Here is a 19,627-nt window from a genome sequence, read left to right as displayed (position 1 = left end):
GTGCGCGACCCCATCTCGGCGCCTTTTGCTATCTTGGTTCTACTCATCGGGCTATTACGGAGAAGTTTAATGAAAACTGAACAAATTGGCAAGCCAGAATAGCGGCAGTATGGTGTGGCGGGCGGAAATGTAGCTAAGGCCTGTAAGCCCGCTGGCCCAATACGAGGTTGCAGTTGGTTGGGAGTTGTTCTGTATGAAATATGACCTGATCAGGGGTCGGCAAGCTTCCGGCCATGACGACCCTTGCATATTGCTCCATATCAGGGAAGCTTAATTTGCCTTGGCACAGGAATCTCGGATCCCAATATCCATTTTCGAGCTCGGGCGGCATCACAGTCTCCAGAAAGAAATTGGCCCGCTGTGGACTCAGAGTCGGTTTGGCCGCTCTTCTCCCATTCCCCCATCCAGAAATGCCACCTGGGTATTGTCTTGTGCGAACATGGCCGTCCAACGCCGATAATAACTCACTTCTTCTCCCAACACAATCTTCTCATACCTATTGCGAGCGCTTCTTGTCGCGCTAAGACTCTCCGTTGGGTGCATCTGCGAACCATACATGATATGTCCGGCCCATACATACCGGCGGAGAAGATGTCTTTCCACATCTATCGTCATTCTACTTTGTTGAGATATGCACGCCGTACAATACCTACCTCGGCAGCACGACATGAAATTGCCTCAAAGCCCATCGCTGTTTTCCCCAGCCGCTGCCTTCATGGCCAGCTCCGAGGCGCACTGTCGGCGCCGTTACTCGTCCCCTCCCGTCGGCGCCAGGTGCTCGAGCACCACCACTGCAACCGCCTCCAAATGTCCACTTCGACACAAGGAGCAAATCTCGCAGTAGTAGCAACAGAAGACCCAGAAATCGATGAGTGCACGCAACTGCTATATAAAATTCAAAAAGAAAAGGAGAGGGATGAGGAAAGACGTAGGCAAAGAGTTGCTGCATTCCATGGAGAAGAGCTACCCCAAGATCTTGGGGGCACCACCGAAAACTGTATTATCCATGGGATCCGACACCACGAACGCTTCGCTAAATCACCAGAGGTCACCAAACTCTGCTCGGAAGAGGGCAAAGATCGATATGCCAGGGCCCGCAATGCCCGTCTCATCATGAGCAACACGGTACCAGAGATGGGCACTGATGCAGTGAAGCCTTACTGCATTTGGCATCCCGATCTTGCGACTGAGGAAACATACCGAGAGCTTTCTCGGCGCTACCCTGATATGCGTTATCAAGTCGGACGGGCGTGTGCAATCGCAGGTTATAACAGACTTTACGACGAGCTCGACTTATTGCCAGACGTCTCTATCGCAGCGGAAGCTTGGGATAGCGACAACCCTGCTTTATTTGAAGCCATCACCAATCAAGCCGTGAGATATGCGGTCATGGACGACCATACACGTACTGTCAATCTCGAAAACCCTAGAGCCGGAGCATGCCTTAACGGTGATACCGCTGTTCGGTCCACGCTGCAAATTCGCAGGATAAACCCGAAAATCATCCAAGAGACGCTGTCGCCCGGTGATGAAGATTATAACTACTTCGAAATCCAAGAAACCCTGTACGTGGAAGCAGATGATCACTGGTTTGACATTCAAGAAGACCGACACGTCGACACAAGTGGACGGAGGCCTGTCAGTGAAAAGTCTGCGAGCCAGCTAGCCGATCTGATATGCAAGCCACTGCCTCGGGATCTACTGACCACCGAAAAGGATGTCTTGATACTCATGGCTACCTGGGACGGCAACATCGATCGTTATTCGCGATTGCGGCGCCCGAAGCCCATTGCTAACGAGGTGTCTGCCGTCGTTCGAGGCGCTTATCATCATACATCCTTTGCAAGGTGGCTGGACTCCTGTGCAGGGGAGATATTTCCGAACTATTACGACGAAGATGCTGTTCGAAAAGCTGTCCACGCGCGCTTTATCATGAATAATGACCTCTCTCGTATCAACAGCAATACAGATAGCGCCACTCTACCTGAACTGTTTTGGTGGCCGCATTGGCCACACCAGGACACCCTTCAAGAACTGGCACGGCGACGGCCTGACATGAAACACTACATTATACTCGCATGCATTGCCGCAAACTATCGGGGTCTCTTTGATGAGTTACAACACGGCATAAAACCAAGCGAGGAGCAGTGGGAAGCCGCGATCCAGAGCCCCAATAGGTACTATCGAGAGCATGTTAAGCGGCGCTTCGCAGAGGAGGGCATCGAGGAAGGGTGTTTTATGGACCTTGAAAGCTACACAAGCGGAGGCTGGCCCCATGAAGAAGGCTGGACCAATAAGTATATGCAACCCACTAAGGAGCAGGTCCTGTGTGAAAGAATTGTAAGAATGCCTACATATCTTCTCAATATGCCCGACGACGACAACTGGGACTCATGGGATCCGCCTGAATCACTTCTCAGCAGTCATATGCACGAGCAAGTTGCGGAGTGGAACCTTTTCTTAAGTGCGACGGACGAGGCGAGGAAGGCATCAAGGGAGGAACGTGGACACTAGTATACGACTAAAGACGATACGAGGCGCCGTAAAACGCCGGCTCCCGAACCAGAGCATCCGAAATACTAATCTTCAATTGCGATGGTTGTGGTCAGGTCAAGTGATCAGGATCGGAGCTCTCGGAAAACTACAGGCGTGGACAGTCAGGTATGCTTAACACATACAGTTTATGCGTGAGCTCAGGACGAGATGCGTTGTTTGTAATAGTATATAATCCCATCTCAGCAATGCCGTTTTACTTTCGCGGCGGAATCAAATCTCATGAATACTGAATGGGCATCTGGAAACAGCCTGGCTTGATTTTCATGGTATGTCTGAAACGGCCCAACACGGCGCTGTTCTGGATAATTTCTTTGCCGCCCATCCATCTCGAGGACTTTCTGCTAGATGACGACAAGCTATCCAACTAGGAGCTCCAGCGCCGCTACCTTATCGACGTGCTCGACGATCGGAGGTGCCTAAGCGACGCAGATACGGTCGCCGTGCGGTCCTACTTCAACTATTGGATAGCAGAGAGACAGACAGGGGCCCGCGATTAGGGAGACACTCTCTTTGCCGCTTGTAATCTGCTTGAAGAGTAGACTCTATAGCAGCTCGCCGCTGTGCGGTGGGATGCTCTCAAGAACCGCTCTTCGTTTGGCGTCAACTAATAGTACTGGGTCAAGATAGTCGAGGCGGAGCTTGAGCCCGAGCAGCCGTTCCGTGTTCGCATACTTGGGGAGTACGGGCTGGGTCACTACTAGTTCATGTGTACGCAGACTTGGAAGAGGATCATCCAGACGCTCAACGACGCGGATCCCCAGGAGCCGGATATCCGTTACTACGGTAAGGCGCGCCGACATGTCAACGCAATGGTGGTGCTCGGTCTCCCGGACGCCCCCGGGGTAGGTTTCCCTGAAGCAAATTTCCATGGAGGGGTTCCTGGAGGAGGCCTACCCGGCCTTTTCTGGTTTGCCTGGTTGAAAGAAAGCAATGCGCATAGGCGAAGCGGCTGCTGATTATGTTTTCTGACGCAGATAGAATCGGTGCCCGGGTTTTATGTGGCGGGTACCTCGCAGACTGATGTGAAAACTCGTCAGTGCGGGCACACATGCTTATTCAGATGATGCTCGCAGAGTCTATACATATGAGCGGGCCTTGACTGTGACCTGGAACGTGATACTTCTTCCTCGTTAGTCTTACTGATATTGCTTCCCTTCCCATGCAGCATACATGCCGTTTATGGTGATTCCTTCACAGAGCCGAGGGCGGACTCTTTCCCTCGCGGGACAATTTCAAGCATGGCGTATCTAACAAAAACACCATCCACAACAAGGCGGGGCGGCATCATCATTCTCATGCTCCAGAAGTGAGCTCCGAACTGGATCGCCGAATCCACTGTCCTGTGGAACAGTACAAACAGGAACCACCCCTGCGTTGGCGGCGCTGCAGGCCTCGGGCGGCCTCGCGGCCGCTATAGCGGAGAACCCGGACGGCATCCCGGATCTTTCTTAGCAGGTCGCATGCACACATCAAGCACTGCTGAAGAATTGCCTGGGGCATGCCATGGTTGGTTGTCTTGAGCCTCTCGTGACGGGTTCAGAATGCTACAGCTCCGAAGTCCATGCACACCTCCCCCCTTTTCTCTCGCCCCTTGAGTCGAGGTAGTCGATGAGATGGTGCTTGAGCTTGGGAGTGTTGGAAAGATCTGGGGCTAGAATATATTCAATTGCATACAATGCGGTCCCGTCCATTGCTCGTAGACTTCTTCGACTTGGTGGGCACCGTGGGCGGCTGACTTCACATCACTGGTTGAGTCACAATGAATCCGATGCGGCTAAGAGACGTATTCCAATTGCCCAGAGGCGACAAACAAGAAACTGGATTCATGACTTTGGTATCCGCTATGCTGTAGTAAAGGACCTAAGAAGAGATGCAAGATTTTCTGGACTGGGTATCCTGCAGTTCCCCAAACACCATGCTATGCTCAGCTATAACCGTACTCGATACTTTTTTAAGGCTTCATTACTCGTTCATATCTCTAGAGTCATCACGCATAAAAGACGAGGGTAAAAACAAGTCTGGGGGGTCATCGCAATGGCGTGCCCACAGGGGTGCTGTAAGCGGAGCGGTCGAAGCTCTTATGCTTGGCGCGTTTTCGTTTGAGGGCGGTCCAGTCGGCCTTCCAGTTCTGGATGCTCTGGGCGAGGTCGGCATCAATATCGGTTGGGCACTGCACTTCTATGGCCTTGAGGCCCAATCGCAGGTAGCTGAGTTCAGAGTCGTTTTCTTGGAGTTCTTCTTCCCTGCGCTGTGAGTCAGCATCGACGACGGACCACTGCACAGATCGGCCAAAAGCCAAGCAACAACCTACAAATTGTGGACGCGTCCTTGGAGGAAGATGATTCTTTGTGCTGCACGTTCAGCACGGGTTACGAGAAGCTGGTGAATATGCTGCGAATTTGTTAGAGCGGGTTTGTGGGTGGAATGGCAACCAAGACGTCCTCACCTCCGACTCTTCTTGCCGAGCCTTGAGATTTGTGACCAGAGTCTCCAATTCGCTGTTGAGCTTTGCTGCTTCAGATGCGAGGCGGAAAGTATCGATAGCGGGCTTCTTTTCCACGGTAGGTTCGGGTGAGGGCGTGTCCCTTCTGAATGAGCTCCGGAACGACGGCGAGATTTCTGATAGGCCAGACCGAAACCATGAGGGCGAGGGTGATGTCCACAAGGATTCATGATCTACACTTTGGCCATCCATCGGCCACGTTTTTGGCTTGTTTTGTGGTGTTGCTTGAGGCGGCTTCCCCGCTAGAACCGACTCTATCTCATCAAGCTTTCCGTGCAAGGCGCTAACGTTGGTGTCAGGAACATCGTCACCCGAAAGCAGTTTCTGCGCTAAATCGTTGAGTCTCTGGATGAGACTTAGAGTGTCTCGGGTGCCTTCAGTTGCATTTTCGCCCGAATGGGCGGATGCTGTGATGTCGTCCTCGGTCCAGGAGCGCGCCAGGGGGCTCTTAGCCACGGGCGTTGAGAACTGCTGGCCGGGCGTTGAAAAATACTGCTGACGGGGAGTCGGTGACAGAGGTGAAAAGCCGCGAAAGCTCATGGGCGAAGGGAGGGAAGGCGTTGAAATTTGCGGTGATGAGGCGTGCGGTGTGGCGGGGGTCAATTTGCCAGAATGACTCCTCGTACGCCTCAGGCCTTTGCATGGGCTGTTGTCGTCCTCTTGGTCATTTAGATCGAGAAAACGTAGGCCCAGCCCCGAATCCGACCTGCCGTCAGACATAGCTGGTCATTAGGTGATGTATCTGTAGTATTCGGGTCGGCGACCGGCCAACCAAAAAACCGGGTCTTTTGGCCTCTCCCGTCCTATTCCTCTCAAAGGCAAACGGATAGGGAGACGCGACGCAGGGCGAGCTGCCGGTCAGGGTCGAAGGACTGCGAGCCGACGACTCTGCATGTACAGGATGAAAGCGGCAGAAACTAGTCGGACGTAGTATTTCCGAAGACGATCCGAAATGGCCAAGTTATGTGCAGGAATTGGAATTGGGTGTCTGCCGCAGGATGTCGGGCGCTGTTTGGTCCAAGAAGCCAACCAATTGGCGATGCGTCGAGTCTTGTCTTTGGCGCGTTCGACGCGGTGAGGCGGCTTGGGAGGCTGGTGAAGGCTGGACGGGAGTTGGGGGGCTTGAAGAATTGTGGCGCCTTGCATGTGACCACAGGGGTCAAGCTGGGCGCTCCTGTCTGCGTGTGCGCAGAAAAAAGGGCCATGCCATGCCAGCGAGCGAGACGGCGGGACGTAGGAGAAGGGCGGGACCGGGATGCTCTTGGGGCGGGGGCGGTCTGAGCGGCTGCAACAGCTCCCATGTGGGGGAGGCACGCACCGTAGCTTTTTCGGCTACGAGGAAGCAGAGACGCTGAAGGGAGTCCCCGACGCCGCGGTTGCCCGTCGTCGCGTGTGTTGCGCTGCCTTGCGTTGCGAGCAAAGAAATGATAGTGTGCGAGGTACACGTTGACGGTTGATGGCCCTTCCTTTCCGCCGCCCGTCACATGCCCGACCACACACAATCCTGTCTCCTTCTCTAGACGCTTACATCATCCTTTTCTACGTTCTTGTTTCTTGTTTCTTCTCTGTACTTTGTTCTCCTCGAGGTTTGTGCATCCACTGGCACGAGCTAGTGTTGACTTCCATTCACCTTCGTCCTCAGTTTCTCTTTCGCTCGGGGCACATGGCTGAGTAGATAATAAAATGGTCCGGTATTTCATCACAAAGAGATGGGTCGGCTTGGCCTTTTTGTTGTTTCTTTACTGTATTATTTGTAGATTGTAGATGCATGGCAGCCACAACTCACTCACTCACTCACCTTGCCTTGCCTTGGCTGCTGCTGGCGCAAGGTATGTACTACCACCCGCGACAGGAATGACACTTCCACCCCAAGAAAGTTAAAAGGAAAATAAGAAATGAAAAATAACCGACTGTGAAACCTGAGAAAATTCGAATAGTCGAACAAGCCAGAGGATTCCAAACTCGGCTATCTGTGCCTCAAGCCAGGTAGACAATTGCGAGCTGTGGCTGCCGCACCTTTGCGGTCGGCTATGTGAGCCCCTCGAGGTACATGTCGCGCTATCATCGAACGATGGGCCCGCCCATGACGCCGAGTCGGGCACGTACCAGCGTCCCATTGCCGGTCCGCCCAGAGCATCAGGAACCCCCCACTGAGGAGCCTGGCCCGGCCTTGTTCCTGTCGTCCCCGGCAATCCTAAGCTCTCACCTTCTCAGCTCCAACTCCTGCTCCATCTTCATTGCCAGAAATAAACCTACACGAAACACCTCCCGTACGCTGCACGCGACCTCTATCCCTAGTTTGGTTGACCATGCAGCATTAGACCTGTCTATCTTTTCCACCTCGTCCCGCAATCCCTCGAACTCTCTCTCTCCGCAGCCCGCCCGCCCGTACCTGTTCCATGTTGCCCTGCGTCATACAGCCTCGGTAAAGGCCGCCCCAACTCGGTCACGCGGGGTTGACTCGATTCTCGAACACCTCATCAACACTAGATTGCCGTTTCCAAGTCGCCCAACATGTCGTGGAGGAAGACGGACAAGTTGATGGACACCATAAGGCATTACGCCAGTTTCCCGGCAACTGGCGTGAGCTTGAGGCAGATGGTTCAATTTGGAGAGAAGCCCTCTGTCGGTTCGTCTACCCTTCCCAGCTCCTCTCGCCTCCTCCTTCGTGCCTAAGACTGCAATGCGCCAATTGCACAGGTTTCGCAGTTGATTTTCCGGTTTTGATACTAACCAGTCATCTTTACGTCCAGGAACTCTCTTCCGAGCCTCGCAGTTCCTCGCCGAGGAGCTACCAATTCGCCTTGCCCACCGCGTCCAGGAACTCGACGAACTCCCCGATGGTCTCAATGATATGCCCTCCGTGAAGCGGGTGAAAGATTGGTACGCACAATCGTTCGAGGTACGTCAAGCCCCTATCGTATTGCGCATCATGGCGCATGTGGGACATGACTCACTGACGTTGACGCGTTCGCACAGGAACTCACACAACTCCCACGACCTGACCTTGACAGGTCCACAAAAGAGAGATTGATGAAGCCGTCCAAGTCATTTGGTAAAGGCTCCATGCTTTCAGAGGCGACACGGAATCCGAGCATCGAGGAAGGGCAATATGCATCTCTCCCGCAGTCAAACGGAAATGGCTGGAGCAAGCAAAAGAACGTTGCCGCACGGCGGTATTTCGCCATGGTCGACGACATTGGTGACTGGCCACCCGAGCTCCGATTATATAACGAACGGTTCGCCAAGGCCCTACACGGCATCAAGAGGCGACACGACGGAGTCGTAACTACCATGGCTCAGGGCATCTTGGAGTACAAACGCAAGAGACAGCGCATGCAAATCGACAACAACATCCAGTCTTTCCTCGACCGCTTCTACATGTCGCGTATAGGCATTCGTATGCTTATCGGCCAGCATATTGCCTTGACCGACCAAAGCCACCACCGTGATCCGACTTACGTTGGCATCATCTGCACCAAGACCAACGTCCAAGACCTAGCGCAAGAAGCCATCGAGAACGCGCGGTTTGTCTGCGAGGATCACTACGGCCTTTTTGAGGCTCCCAAGATCCAACTCGTGTGCAACCCCAACATCAACTTCATGTATGTTCCTGGACATTTGTCGCACATGCTTTTCGAGACCCTCAAAAACTCGCTTCGCGCCGTTGTCGAGACACACGGCCAGGACAAGCAGGAGTTTCCTGTGACGAAGGTCATTGTTGCAGAGGGCAAGGAGGACATCACCATCAAGATCTCGGACGAGGGTGGCGGCATCCCCCGGAGCTCTATCCCCCTTGTTTGGACATACATGTACACCACCGTGGACCGAACACCGAATCTGGATCCGGATTTTGACAAAAATGACTTCAAGGCGCCAATGGCTGGGTTCGGGTACGGGCTGCCTATCTCGCGGCTTTACGCGCGATACTTTGGCGGCGACTTGAAACTTATCAGCATGGAAGGGTGAGTTTTGCGCAATGCCCGTCAAATTGAGTGCCTTGGACGACGTGCTGACCATTTTCTCAGATACGGCACAGATGTGTACCTACATCTTAACCGTTTATCCAGCTCATCAGAACCCCTGCAATAGGGACCAGCAGTCATGAGGGACAAGAACGCTCGAGGATTGACGCTAGGATTGAGATATACATTGCACAAGAGGCTCAAAGATCGCGAGATCACGGAGCGCCGACAGGTGGGAGACGCCCAGGAGATGATGAACCGGGGCAACGACACCGATCCAGGATATTACAAGCGCGACAGCGACCTGTAAATGACTTACCTCTGGAGAGACTATTAATCGCCGTTCAAATCTGGCCATCTCGGTCGTGTGCCCCCACAAGCTGAACTCGTTCCTGGGGACCCTTTTTTGTTCCAATCTCCTGTTTTTCGGCACCCGCATAACAAGACGAATTGAGGGAGGGAAGGGTTTGGGGGCATACATTCGGGGTAGCCTGGCGTACGGCCGAACCATTGTAAACCAACAAAGTGTTGGGATTTTTGCTTGCTTATGATTATCACCGTACCTGTCGCGGGATAGGAGACATATATTTTTATGGGAGGAGGGTATCGCTGGATGGAGGGGGCACTTTTCAAACGAGAAAAATAAGCCACCTCCGCCTGGGTTGGGTTTGGGATATTACACTCGGACAGTCCGCATTCACAAAATCGAGACTGGATGGCGGCGGCGTCTCTGCGTTTCTCACAACGCCTGTTTCTGTCGTTTAGGTTACTGGAATACATGATTGCATTCACAAGGAGAGAGGAACTTGGAACTTCCTGGCGTCATCGTAACGTGACTTCATTGTGGTGCCTCCCTATCAATGTTTCTATCTCGAGAACAAGGTTTCCCGGCGTCCTGCCAATCATCCATCCACCACCCCCAAATCCGGCAAAAATAGTAAAGGGGAACCATTCCCCCCTGCCGAGCGTCTGGTGTTCGCAACGTATAGTTAGGAAAACACCTAAACGGGTCCCAGTACCTGCCTGCATCATATGCGCAGGCGAAGCAAATGTTTGGGCTTGAGCAATAAAGAATTGAGATGAACATATCCCCGGGATTACCAGTCTCCTTAATGGTGAAGGTATTTTGGCCACCTAATCCAGTATCTCGCATTAAGTTCGTCAAGCATTCCCAAGTGCGTAACGGTTCTCTTAGTCCGAATCTTCATCGTCGTCGCCATCGTCGAGATCTCCGTACGGGACTATCTGCTTCCTTTGTGGCATGTTCTTCTGCAGTTCGCGGTGCTCTTGCTGGGAGAGCTGCCTTCTGTCGGCGGTTCGATCCTACTTCGGGCTTAGAGACATGCAAACGGAAAGGGATGTTGAGATATTGTAGACTTACCCCGGCCCATGGGCCACCGCTAGCAGGCCTCTTTCCATGGGTATTGTTCTTGGCGTGGCTATTTGAACCGCCGACTATAGCGTCCGTTAATGGAGACGATCGTCCAGACTGAACAGTAGGGCTTTTGATGATCTCGTGTTGCTGTCCATTAGAGTCCCACGCGTTGTACTTGATCCGGCGGTCCGTCTGATCCCGGGCGATTTCAGCTTGGCTGAACCACACATTGGGTCCCAGGTTCCTCATGTTGGTAGAGTGGGATATAATAGATCCCGTGTCGCGGCGAGTCGACACTACGCTCTCGTTGTCCAGGCATGGCGCAGTGATCTTACGTCCGGTGTTGCTGGTGTTGAGACCAGCCAGCCGAAGAGAGAGAGCCCCAAGCTCGTCATCATCGGCGGCGTCGAGACCAGCGGTGCCGGTAATGGGAGCGAAAGGCTAATTCGAAAGGTCAGTTTAGTGAACAATGTCATGTCAGATATTACTCACACGGTCGTTGTTGTTGTGAAAATCGAATATTTCCGAAGGCTCCGTAGGAAGACGATTTTCGAAATCGTCCATTTCTTCCAGCGGGTCAAGCTGCGTATTTGGGCCAGCCCAAGGGGCGTAGCCGGGTTCTTGCGTGTTTACCCAATGCTGGCAGAACTTGCAGATCTGACCCGGGCATGTGTAAGAATTCAGCACGTAAAGGGTGCTCATTTAGAACACTTACATAGACTCCATTGCTCCTGCTGTTCTTCGAGAAATCATCGAGCCCGCGGATCTGGTCGCAAGGTCCCTCGCACTGGATCTCCTTGACGGGTTCGCCAGAGTGAACTCGGCAAGTCATACCAGTGTTGCCAGGGTCAATTCTAACGCGTCGGCTTAGCTTGCCTTGGACAATATTTTGCTGTTTCTTGGAGAAGCTTGTCCATGGCTTCCATTCTCCGCCTACTTTACAGCGGTACCTGTCAAGATTGCGTTAGCATGAGCAAGACCTTATATTACCGCTTCCCTCGGTTTGGCATAGATTGTTCACTTGCTTCTCAGGTGGCTTTTGTCCGTCGTTGTGCGGACTGATGTGATGCTCGTCAGTAATTTGATCGGAAATAAGAGATCTGTTCTTTTGATGACATACCCATTTGGGCGAGAAGTACTAGCCGACATATTTGCGGGCTTGGTTCTGCTTTGACTGGTTGTGATGAGGGTTTGCAGTAAGAGGGACGGGCGGCTGAGTGTTGGAAGGGATCGGAAGTAGTGGAATGAAGAAAGGTCCAAATTCGTGTGAGATGGGCACAAGGCAGCTACGTCTTGAAAACCGCCTGAAGTAGTAGGAGCCTGGGAAGGAAGCTGACGAGGAGATAACTGGTCAGGTGTGATCAAGGCCGGTCTTTTGTCAAGTGTAAGACGTATGTAGGACAGTAGCTTGATGGTGGCTTCAGCGCAGGAAGCATTCAGAAGTCAGTTGGTCTCTTCACGGGAGTGTGAAGAAGGTATGAAGTAACGAGGTGGTAAGGTGTTGTTGGTTGGGCGGCTGGTGATAGATATCGCGACCCAACGCTGCTGTTCCTGAAGAGCAGCTTTGATAGGGAACGGGGAGAAGATTAAGAAGGGAGAGAAAATATCAAATAAGTATAAATATACTCAAGCGAGGCAAGCAAGCTTGGAAATCCAGAAGGTGCCTTCCTCAGATACACGTCTGCCCTGTCTTGTTACTCAGGGAAAGCACGGCATCGAGCAGGTAGGTCGTGGCTCTTGCCTCAGCCACAAGCCAAACCAACTGGGCAAGAGCCAATCGAGCAAATGCCAGGCCGACAACAAGTCTCCATCTCCCTCCCTCCGAGCGAGATGAACAGCACATTTACCCCCGAAGCAATCTACTCAATGGTGTCATTCACAGTTCTGCTTGAACTTGTAACTTGTAATTGTACTATGAGAGTCACGATGCCGAGCATGGCTCAACATTAATGTGCCTGCCACCCAGTCTGGTTTCATAGACCTCCCCTTGTAATTGAAAACAACATGTAAGAATATGCTATTTCGCCGGTGGTGAATGCTCTCCAGAGTTGAGTCCCTTGGACTTCCTTCCAGTGCCAATAATGCCACCGTAGCTCGCGGACATGTAGTCGAAGTATCACACGGCCACAACGAATACAGGAGTTAAATGCATGCACCGGGCAAGTCCGAGCATCGCAGATCGTATTGTTTGCTACACGGCCAACATACCGGGCACTCCCAATAGCTGCATACGACGCTCTCGCAGGAAACGCAAGCCCAATTTGGCCGGCTCCCGCGGCTCGCCCCCAACGACACTGGGGTGGTGTAGTCGGGTGCCGTCCGGAGCCTCCTCCGACAGACATGTCGGCACGGCATGGGCCGCACGAGAGCTTGCGCATTCAAATTTGAACGAGCCCGACGCTTATGCACAGCGTACGGGGACTTCTGCGCGGTGGTGCCCCGTTGTCCAGTCGACGACAGTGGGTGCAGCCCGCATCCGGACATGTACACCGCTCCGTCAGCGTCCTGTCCCGCATGGAATGGGTCTCACCGCCCTGGATAAATTCCAGAAGAGGAATCGAACACCCCACGCCGACAGGCGCTAGAGCCCGCGGGGCACGACTGTGCAGTTGCCTTCTTCAACAGCCCGAAGCTAGACGAGCGAGTCATCTTATTGGAGATCAACGCATCTACTTCTCGAGGCGGAATGTCGCTCTTGGGAGTGGCGGCCAGAGGAGAGACCCGAGCCTATAGACCCCCGTGGCAAAGGCACGCAGTTGCCCGGGCTCACAACGGCTCCCGTCCGGCGGCCCAGAGACATGTTTCACCGGCCACACACGGTGGCGGCCCCGGGTCGGCGGTTCCAGCTTTGTGGTACACCATGAGCCGGAAGCAGACGGGCCCCCTGTCACATCAGCATCCCTCTCATGTCTAGGCTAGCGCCTCCAAGGGTGCAGCAGGAGCGCGTGCGAGGAGGAAAACTTCCGTTGTTCTGGAGCTCACAGGGCCCGATAATATGCAGAGGCTGCAGAAGGTCAGAACCTAGTTCGCATAGGTGCGCCGGCAGCACGACATCATGATCTCCGCCGAGTCAGCAAAAGACCCGAACGACCGTGGGCTTCTGGAGACGTCGATACCCACCGCTCACGAGGTCACATCCCTCAAGTCATGTCCCAACCCCCGAGATTGCCCAATATCGTTTCCCATCGCCGTCGTCGAAACAAGACGGGCAGCACCGAAGTCCCGCCTCCTTCGAGAAGACGGACACGCTAAGCCCACCCGTCTCATAAAAAATCCAGCCGTGTGTCATCAACACGCCCCTCCTTCGAGCACGTTGCTGTCAGAGGAGGCGGGACAGAGGACCCCCCAAGGTGGGAAGATTCACGGAAGAACTTGAGACGACATGGGCTCCGCAGACCCCGGACCGAGATTTGCGGCCAAGAGCTTCTAGAAAAAGCTCGTCTACGCGTCGCAGCTGATGGAACCTCGAGGGGCCTGCTGTCCCGCGAGACAGCCGCACGTCCATTAACGGAAAAGGGGGTGGAAACACGACCAAAGGGCCAGTGCCCGAACCCTTGCGCGGCTATATTCGAGGAATATTACCAGCCCCCAAAAGCTCGCGAGAAACGGGCCTAGCTTTGCAACTCAGCGGAGCGAGGCCCCGCGTCCAGGAGGGGATCGCTGAATGAGATGGCCTCGAGGTTTCTGGCAAAGTCCGCCATGGCAGGGTGGCCACACTGCGCTATCGACTGTTCAGGCAGCTCGACATGGGTTCTTGGTTCCCTGGAACACGGACTCCAAACACGGTTCGAATATTGGAGCCGGAAACCCGCCCAAACCTTAGCAAATTCATGCCCGTCAGTATTTGTTGCTGATGCATGTAATTTCCAGCATATTGCACATTTGGCGGGGAAAGCAGCCCGTCAAAACCCTTAGGGGACCGGCGCGGCTTGCCAAGGGGGCCCGACCGGAGGAGAAGCATAAAGTTGCTCCTTACACCGTGCAGCCCGTTAACCAGCCATGACCCGGCGCACAATACCAGCGATGTTATGCCCCCTGCTAGGCATCCCGGACGAGGCAAACAAAACGGTCAAGCCCGGCAGCTGGGTCCTCCTTCCCGACGGATTATTGAATCTTGGCTCAACGAACGGGTAAAAGAGTCACATAGCGCAGAAGGGGTGGCCTGAAGGCCCGTGGAGCATACGATGGGGGCGCCATGGTGGAGTGATGGCGACGAGCGAGTGCTGCCGCGGCGGCGGCGGCGGCGGCGCCAACGGGGAAACTGTCCGGACGCTCATCTTTTCCCTGCATTTGCCATGAGATTTCTTCATCTCACGAGGGGACCAGTGGTTCTCTGGGACCGGATCCTGTGCTGGCACGGACTCTGTTGCTCCACCAGCTGTCATTCCAAATGGACGCCGCGCCGCGGATGTGCCGGTTGGCCCATACACTTCCCCCCCTGGCCCTCCACCCCCGGCACGGTTTTGTTTTGGGAGCGAGTTTTGCTTCAAGGGCCTGGGATGAAGGTTGGGATATGAATCGCGGCGACGGCGGCGGCGGCGGGAGAGCCGTGCAAGGCTACCGGCTTGCAACCTAACCAGCAGTGGGAACGCGAGGGGACACTGGAGGGGAAGGAGAGAGAAACGCTCCGATCGTCAAAGACGGTGGATCGAGTCACGTATAGTGTACGCCCACCGTCTGGCGCCGTCTCTGTGAGGCGGTAGACGACTTCAGGGTTGGCTGGTGGCAGGAGCATAAAGTGAACTTAGGACGACGCCAAATTGGCGGGGTGCATTGTGGCCGGGATGCATCCATTATGTGTTGAAAGTATATGAACTTAACCGCGCAACGGGCTTTGTCCACTATTGTGCACCCCGTTACTGTTCATACTGGAGCTATAAATGCTACTACCGGGGTACAATTCAACGTTCAACGAGTTGCCAAGTGGGCTGACGACGAGATGGCCGATTATTTTAAACAACTCTTTGCGCCAGGTGCAAGACGGTCGAATGAATCCCAATAGAGCATACACATTCACAAAAACCAATTCAAACACCCGGCTCCAACCCGAGACCGAACCCTGTAGATGAATTGAATATGGGTTGAATACCAGTTTCCTCGACGCCTCACCTTTGTTTTGGGAGACCCTCCCTTGGCAACGATGCCATCGGTGGTCTAGTAAATAGATGACGACTTTGTCGGCGCCGATTCATTTCGAAAACCTCGGAGCGGGCGCGGTTGTGGGAGACCAGCTCGCTGTGGTGTCCAAATCTATGCCGTGAATATGCCGAATGGAGGCTAGAAGTGGGCGGGTCGAAAAAAGGCCACCTCGGCACCGGTACTACGCGCTGTGGAAACTATCTCGCGATTGGGGTTTTTGTACCTTTTCTAGAACCCTAGAGCTATCGAGAAGCAATGCAAAGTTGCGCTGGAACTCGGACTCGATGGTGCTGAGCTTACGAGTGGCACCCTTTTGCCTGGTGCTCTAGCCAAGCATGATAATGGTCCAGTCGCGTGAGGATGATTAACATGGTTGTTTCTAATAAGCGCCCCGGCCAACTTCACTAAGGAGTCCCAACTTAGACACTCAGTAGTTCTTGACAGAACTTGCCACGGAGTAGGGCTTTTGAGCCGCTACATCAGGGCTGCGGTAGTCCTGTTGGAGGTCTCAGTGATAAGAATGACGACGGGAGGGTGTGGTCTTTCCGGGAAGGAAACCGAAATTGTTGAACAGTTGTGTTCTGGGAGACATTGTTGGCAATCCTGAAGAGGTTTAACGTATATGCCGATATAGTTGTTGGGGCTTACCCCTCGGCATTTGGAGTCAGCGGCCGTTTGGTCTCATATTCCGGCCCAGAAACCCTATTTCCACATGATAACTGTTAGAAAATGTGTACTAACATGAGCCAATCACCCGCTGCTTCCGCAGGCAGGGCGTTGTGGGTGACTAACGCTCATGTAGTCGGGAGAGTCAGCTACTCTCTTGCCGCCATTAAAGATCTCCAAGGTCGGCTCGTGGTTGCTGCAGGAGTAGACCCAGCCTCGCAAAGAGCGCTGCAAAACAGAGGTTGTAATGCCTGCCGGGGCATGCTCTCCTGTATGAGAGCTTAGAGAGTATTTTGCTCAAGAGGGAAAGAGTCATTAGCATTGACGATGGCTTCGGTGGTGGCGGGGTATCCAATGGCGGGGTATTTCTCGTCAGCAGGGCAGGGTCCACACCGGGGGATTTGCGCTTCGAGTAAGGAGAAACCCGGGGAGACTGAAGGCCACTCGGAAGCGTCGGGACCTGTCAGGTTTATGGATGTTCCGAGGCAAAATGAGAAGAGTAGCAAAAGAAAAACAATGAGTCAAGGAAGTCGGCGCGCCAAATGTGCGGTAGGGGCGGCATTGTGCATGCAGTACGGATAAGACTTCAAGGCAGCTGCCAGTGCTGCCTGGGGAACCACCGCTCGTCGGTTATCGACTTTAGGGGCCTTAGTTGATTGCGTGAACCATTACGCCGACAAGCCTGCATCAACCGATGCATTCCGGAGCCCGACAGTGAGGGACCAAGAGAGAATAGAAAAAAAAAACGCCAGGTCCAGTGACGGTGGCCACGTGGTGCAGCTATACTTAGCCCGAACAGATAAGCGTGGGAGGCAACCCTAAGGGTCCTGTCCATTTGGCCGCATGCGGTGTAAGTTGGAGATGCCGGGCTACACGGCGAGGCAGTGTAAGTGGCCAAGGGAGTATTCGGAGGCGAGATGGAGGGCAGAGGCGATTCCTTGTGACATGTATTTTCCGTCCACAGACATGCACCGGCAGGAGCCGACCACACCTTCTCGCCAAAGTGCATTCCAAAGCACGTCAAATGGTCCGTTGTTTATCTGCTGACTTTTTTTGTCTTCATGCCATGGTTGTCTCAGCCCGTCACCTCTGCAGGCTCTGCTGGATCTATGGGCGGGGTTATGGATCGATGGAGCGACGCCTATGCAAGATACCGGGGACTCGAGGAGTTTGTGTTCATGCAAGTGGATGGCTTGGGAAAGCGCATGGTGAGTGAATGCATCGCAAGAGCCAGCACGACTTTCAGAAGCAGCGGTGAAGAAGCCAGCAATGATGGATAATATTCATTGCGGTGTCAAATTTTGACAGCTAGCCAACCAACAAGACGGTCGAAAGGAGCAGTGACGTGGCATTCCGCCATAAAGAAACGGCCGGAGCAATGCAAATGCAAAGGTATACTCCTCCCTGCAGAAGCTCCCAGTGAACGGGTCAAGACCGAAGCTTTCGCCAGTCATGATATGCTTGAAAACCAAACACGCTCAAAGGTCCTTTGACGGATAATGCATATCGAAGCGACGTGGCTGTATACATATACTCGGATATTGCGATACGCTTTTGTGCACCGTTATTCATGCGTCAAGTGCACTCGGTAGGGTGGGGATACTTGGTATCCATACCTATCCCAACCCAAGCCTGGTTCAATGGGCACAGATCTAGTGGCTCCCAAATTGCCCCGACAGCGTGGTGCCCAACGTCCCTCACGGCTTGCCGATCAGCGACTCTCCTCATCAAAGTCCCATGCCAAGGATGACGGTCCCTCTTTGGCTTCTAATCTAAGAGAGGGACGAGAGGAGGGGGAGGGGGAGGGGAAAGGCGATGAAAAAGGACACTCGGTGGGCGGGGGGGTTTGGCAAACTTCATTTCCCTGGGAAAGAGGGCAAGGCGTGTCGAGGTTGAGGGTGAGGTGACAGTGGTGTGCGCCGCGTTGCGCCGCGCTCGGTTGGCCTCCTCCGGCTTGTTTGCCTCGCCGTCATCGTGGTTGTCGTCACCTCCGTGCCTCACCTCTGTTGCTATGCCGTATATACCTGGCACATTGACATTTGAATGGCATGTGCAAAGACATCGCGGCGATGGTGTGCGACAAGCGGCAAGGCGGCAAATTGTCCTAAGCAACATACGAAGCACACACCCCAGATTGATTGATTGCCTTGTTGCTCTGTCACAGCACGAATCTCGCAGCGCCGACGGAGGGGAGAGAGTGGGGGCCGGTTTGGAGGGCTGCATACGCCGACACGTTCCAGACGTTTTCCATACTATGGGCCCGGGCAATATCGATCACTTTTTCGGTAGGTTGCGGCGGATTGCAATGTATCATTCGGCTTGGGCTACTCCACCGGTTGTCTCGTGGCGCGTCAAGCTGCTGGTTTGGAGCGAGCGGGAGGAGGTCCTCGTTGCTCCATGGGCTCCGTTGGTTGGCGCGGTCACCGGTGAGCCTTCCCAAAAGATCACAAATAATCCCCTGGATTACACAATCCTGGCACGGATACGCAGGCGAGGGATCGTGTGAGAGGGGAGAGAGCTCCATCGTCAGTTCCGGCTCCCCGTGTTCGGGACGAGCTTGATTGAGAGCCTCGAGGCACACATGCAGGGCCTGCTTTTGCTTGGCGACCCCTTGTTGCCTGCCTCGGCCAGTCGAGATGCACAACCAGCCCGTGTTCGGGGGAATCTTGTTTGGACGGATCGGGTGCCCGGTGTCCGTACACAGAGAGAGAGAGAGAGAGTACGGAGTACATGGAGAGAAGAAAGCCAAGCCATCCTGGATCGACCGTACTTTGCGTCTTGCATTGAGGCCGCGGCAGCGGCGGTGGCTGTCCCCCGGCTCCCAAGTCAAGTGCCAGGAGAGCCAAGAAGAGACGTGGTAAAAGTAAGGTACTGCATAGTACGCAGTAGTGTGCTATGCAAGGTATACTAAGATACTTTATCTGCCGTCTACCGTGTATTACACGTGTATGTGCAAATGGTTCTTTGAAAGGAAGGTCCTGAGATAGGCCCTAAGGCAAGGGCCGCAAGGCCCTCGGGAAAGAGGTGCAATAGCTCATTGCCATTCTGGGCTAAGACGGGCAGAAGCGCCCTTGCATTTCCCCCCTTTTGTGCGCCTAACCATGTCATCATCCAGTCTATCTTTTCCCTTTGGATGCCTTTTTCCGCAGCCTTCCCGTGGCGTTTCATCATCGTCCGGGCCAGCAAAGTCTACACCGGGCTGCTGGGAAGCTGGGCTCGCCCGCCGGCTCATTAATGGGAAGGTTCGAGGTGGGCTGGCTGCCTCCACGTTTCTGCGCCCCTGTTCCCATCCTTTCTTGTTCTTGATCTTGTCCCTGACTTATGCCCCGTGTCCACTCTGACGCGCCTTCTCTGGCCAGTGGCGACACCATCATGCCCGCAGCGACAATCCCAACCTCCCCGCCGTCGCCTGCCGGGAGAAAA

General features: G+C 54.0%; 4 protein-coding genes across 4 annotated transcripts; 2 read left to right on the top strand and 2 right to left on the bottom strand.

The window, feature by feature from the left end:
- Window positions 1–1,113: 1,113 nt before the first annotated feature.
- On the top strand, window positions 1,114–2,514 carry EsH8_II_000816 (uncharacterized protein; the record flags this gene model as incomplete). The annotated part of the gene is made up of 1 exon (XM_083264114.1): window positions 1,114–2,514. One exon carries the CDS (start codon window positions 1,114–1,116, stop codon window positions 2,512–2,514), a length of 1,401 nt encoding a protein of 466 aa, XP_083121436.1.
- Window positions 2,515–4,582: 2,068 nt separating this feature from the next.
- EsH8_II_000815 (uncharacterized protein) lies at window positions 4,583–5,779 on the bottom strand (the record flags this gene model as incomplete). Its single annotated transcript, XM_083264113.1, has 3 exons — window positions 4,583–4,799; window positions 4,868–4,947; window positions 5,003–5,779. The coding sequence occupies 3 exons, from the start codon at window positions 5,777–5,779 to the stop codon at window positions 4,583–4,585; spliced, it is 1,074 nt and encodes a 357-aa protein (XP_083121435.1).
- A 1,794-nt stretch (window positions 5,780–7,573) lies between these two features.
- EsH8_II_000814 (mitochondrial branched-chain alpha-ketoacid dehydrogenase kinase-domain-containing protein) lies at window positions 7,574–9,151 on the top strand (the record flags this gene model as incomplete). The annotated part of the gene is made up of 4 exons (XM_083264112.1): window positions 7,574–7,688; window positions 7,813–7,961; window positions 8,039–9,024; window positions 9,088–9,151. The coding sequence occupies 4 exons, from the start codon at window positions 7,574–7,576 to the stop codon at window positions 9,149–9,151; spliced, it is 1,314 nt and encodes a 437-aa protein (XP_083121434.1).
- A 1,064-nt stretch (window positions 9,152–10,215) lies between these two features.
- Window positions 10,216–11,548, bottom strand: EsH8_II_000813 (uncharacterized protein; the record flags this gene model as incomplete). The annotated part of the gene is made up of 5 exons (XM_083264111.1): window positions 10,216–10,347; window positions 10,406–10,840; window positions 10,892–11,056; window positions 11,115–11,349; window positions 11,520–11,548. The coding sequence occupies 5 exons, from the start codon at window positions 11,546–11,548 to the stop codon at window positions 10,216–10,218; spliced, it is 996 nt and encodes a 331-aa protein (XP_083121433.1).
- Window positions 11,549–19,627: the final 8,079 nt, after the last annotated feature.

The sequence above is a fragment of the Colletotrichum jinshuiense genome, chromosome 2 (genome assembly GCF_051148585.1).
Source record: "Colletotrichum jinshuiense chromosome 2, complete sequence".
In the NCBI taxonomy this organism is placed as follows: Eukaryota; Fungi; Ascomycota; class Sordariomycetes; order Glomerellales; family Glomerellaceae; genus Colletotrichum; species Colletotrichum jinshuiense.
This window is presented reverse-complemented; position numbering and strand designations above follow the sequence as displayed.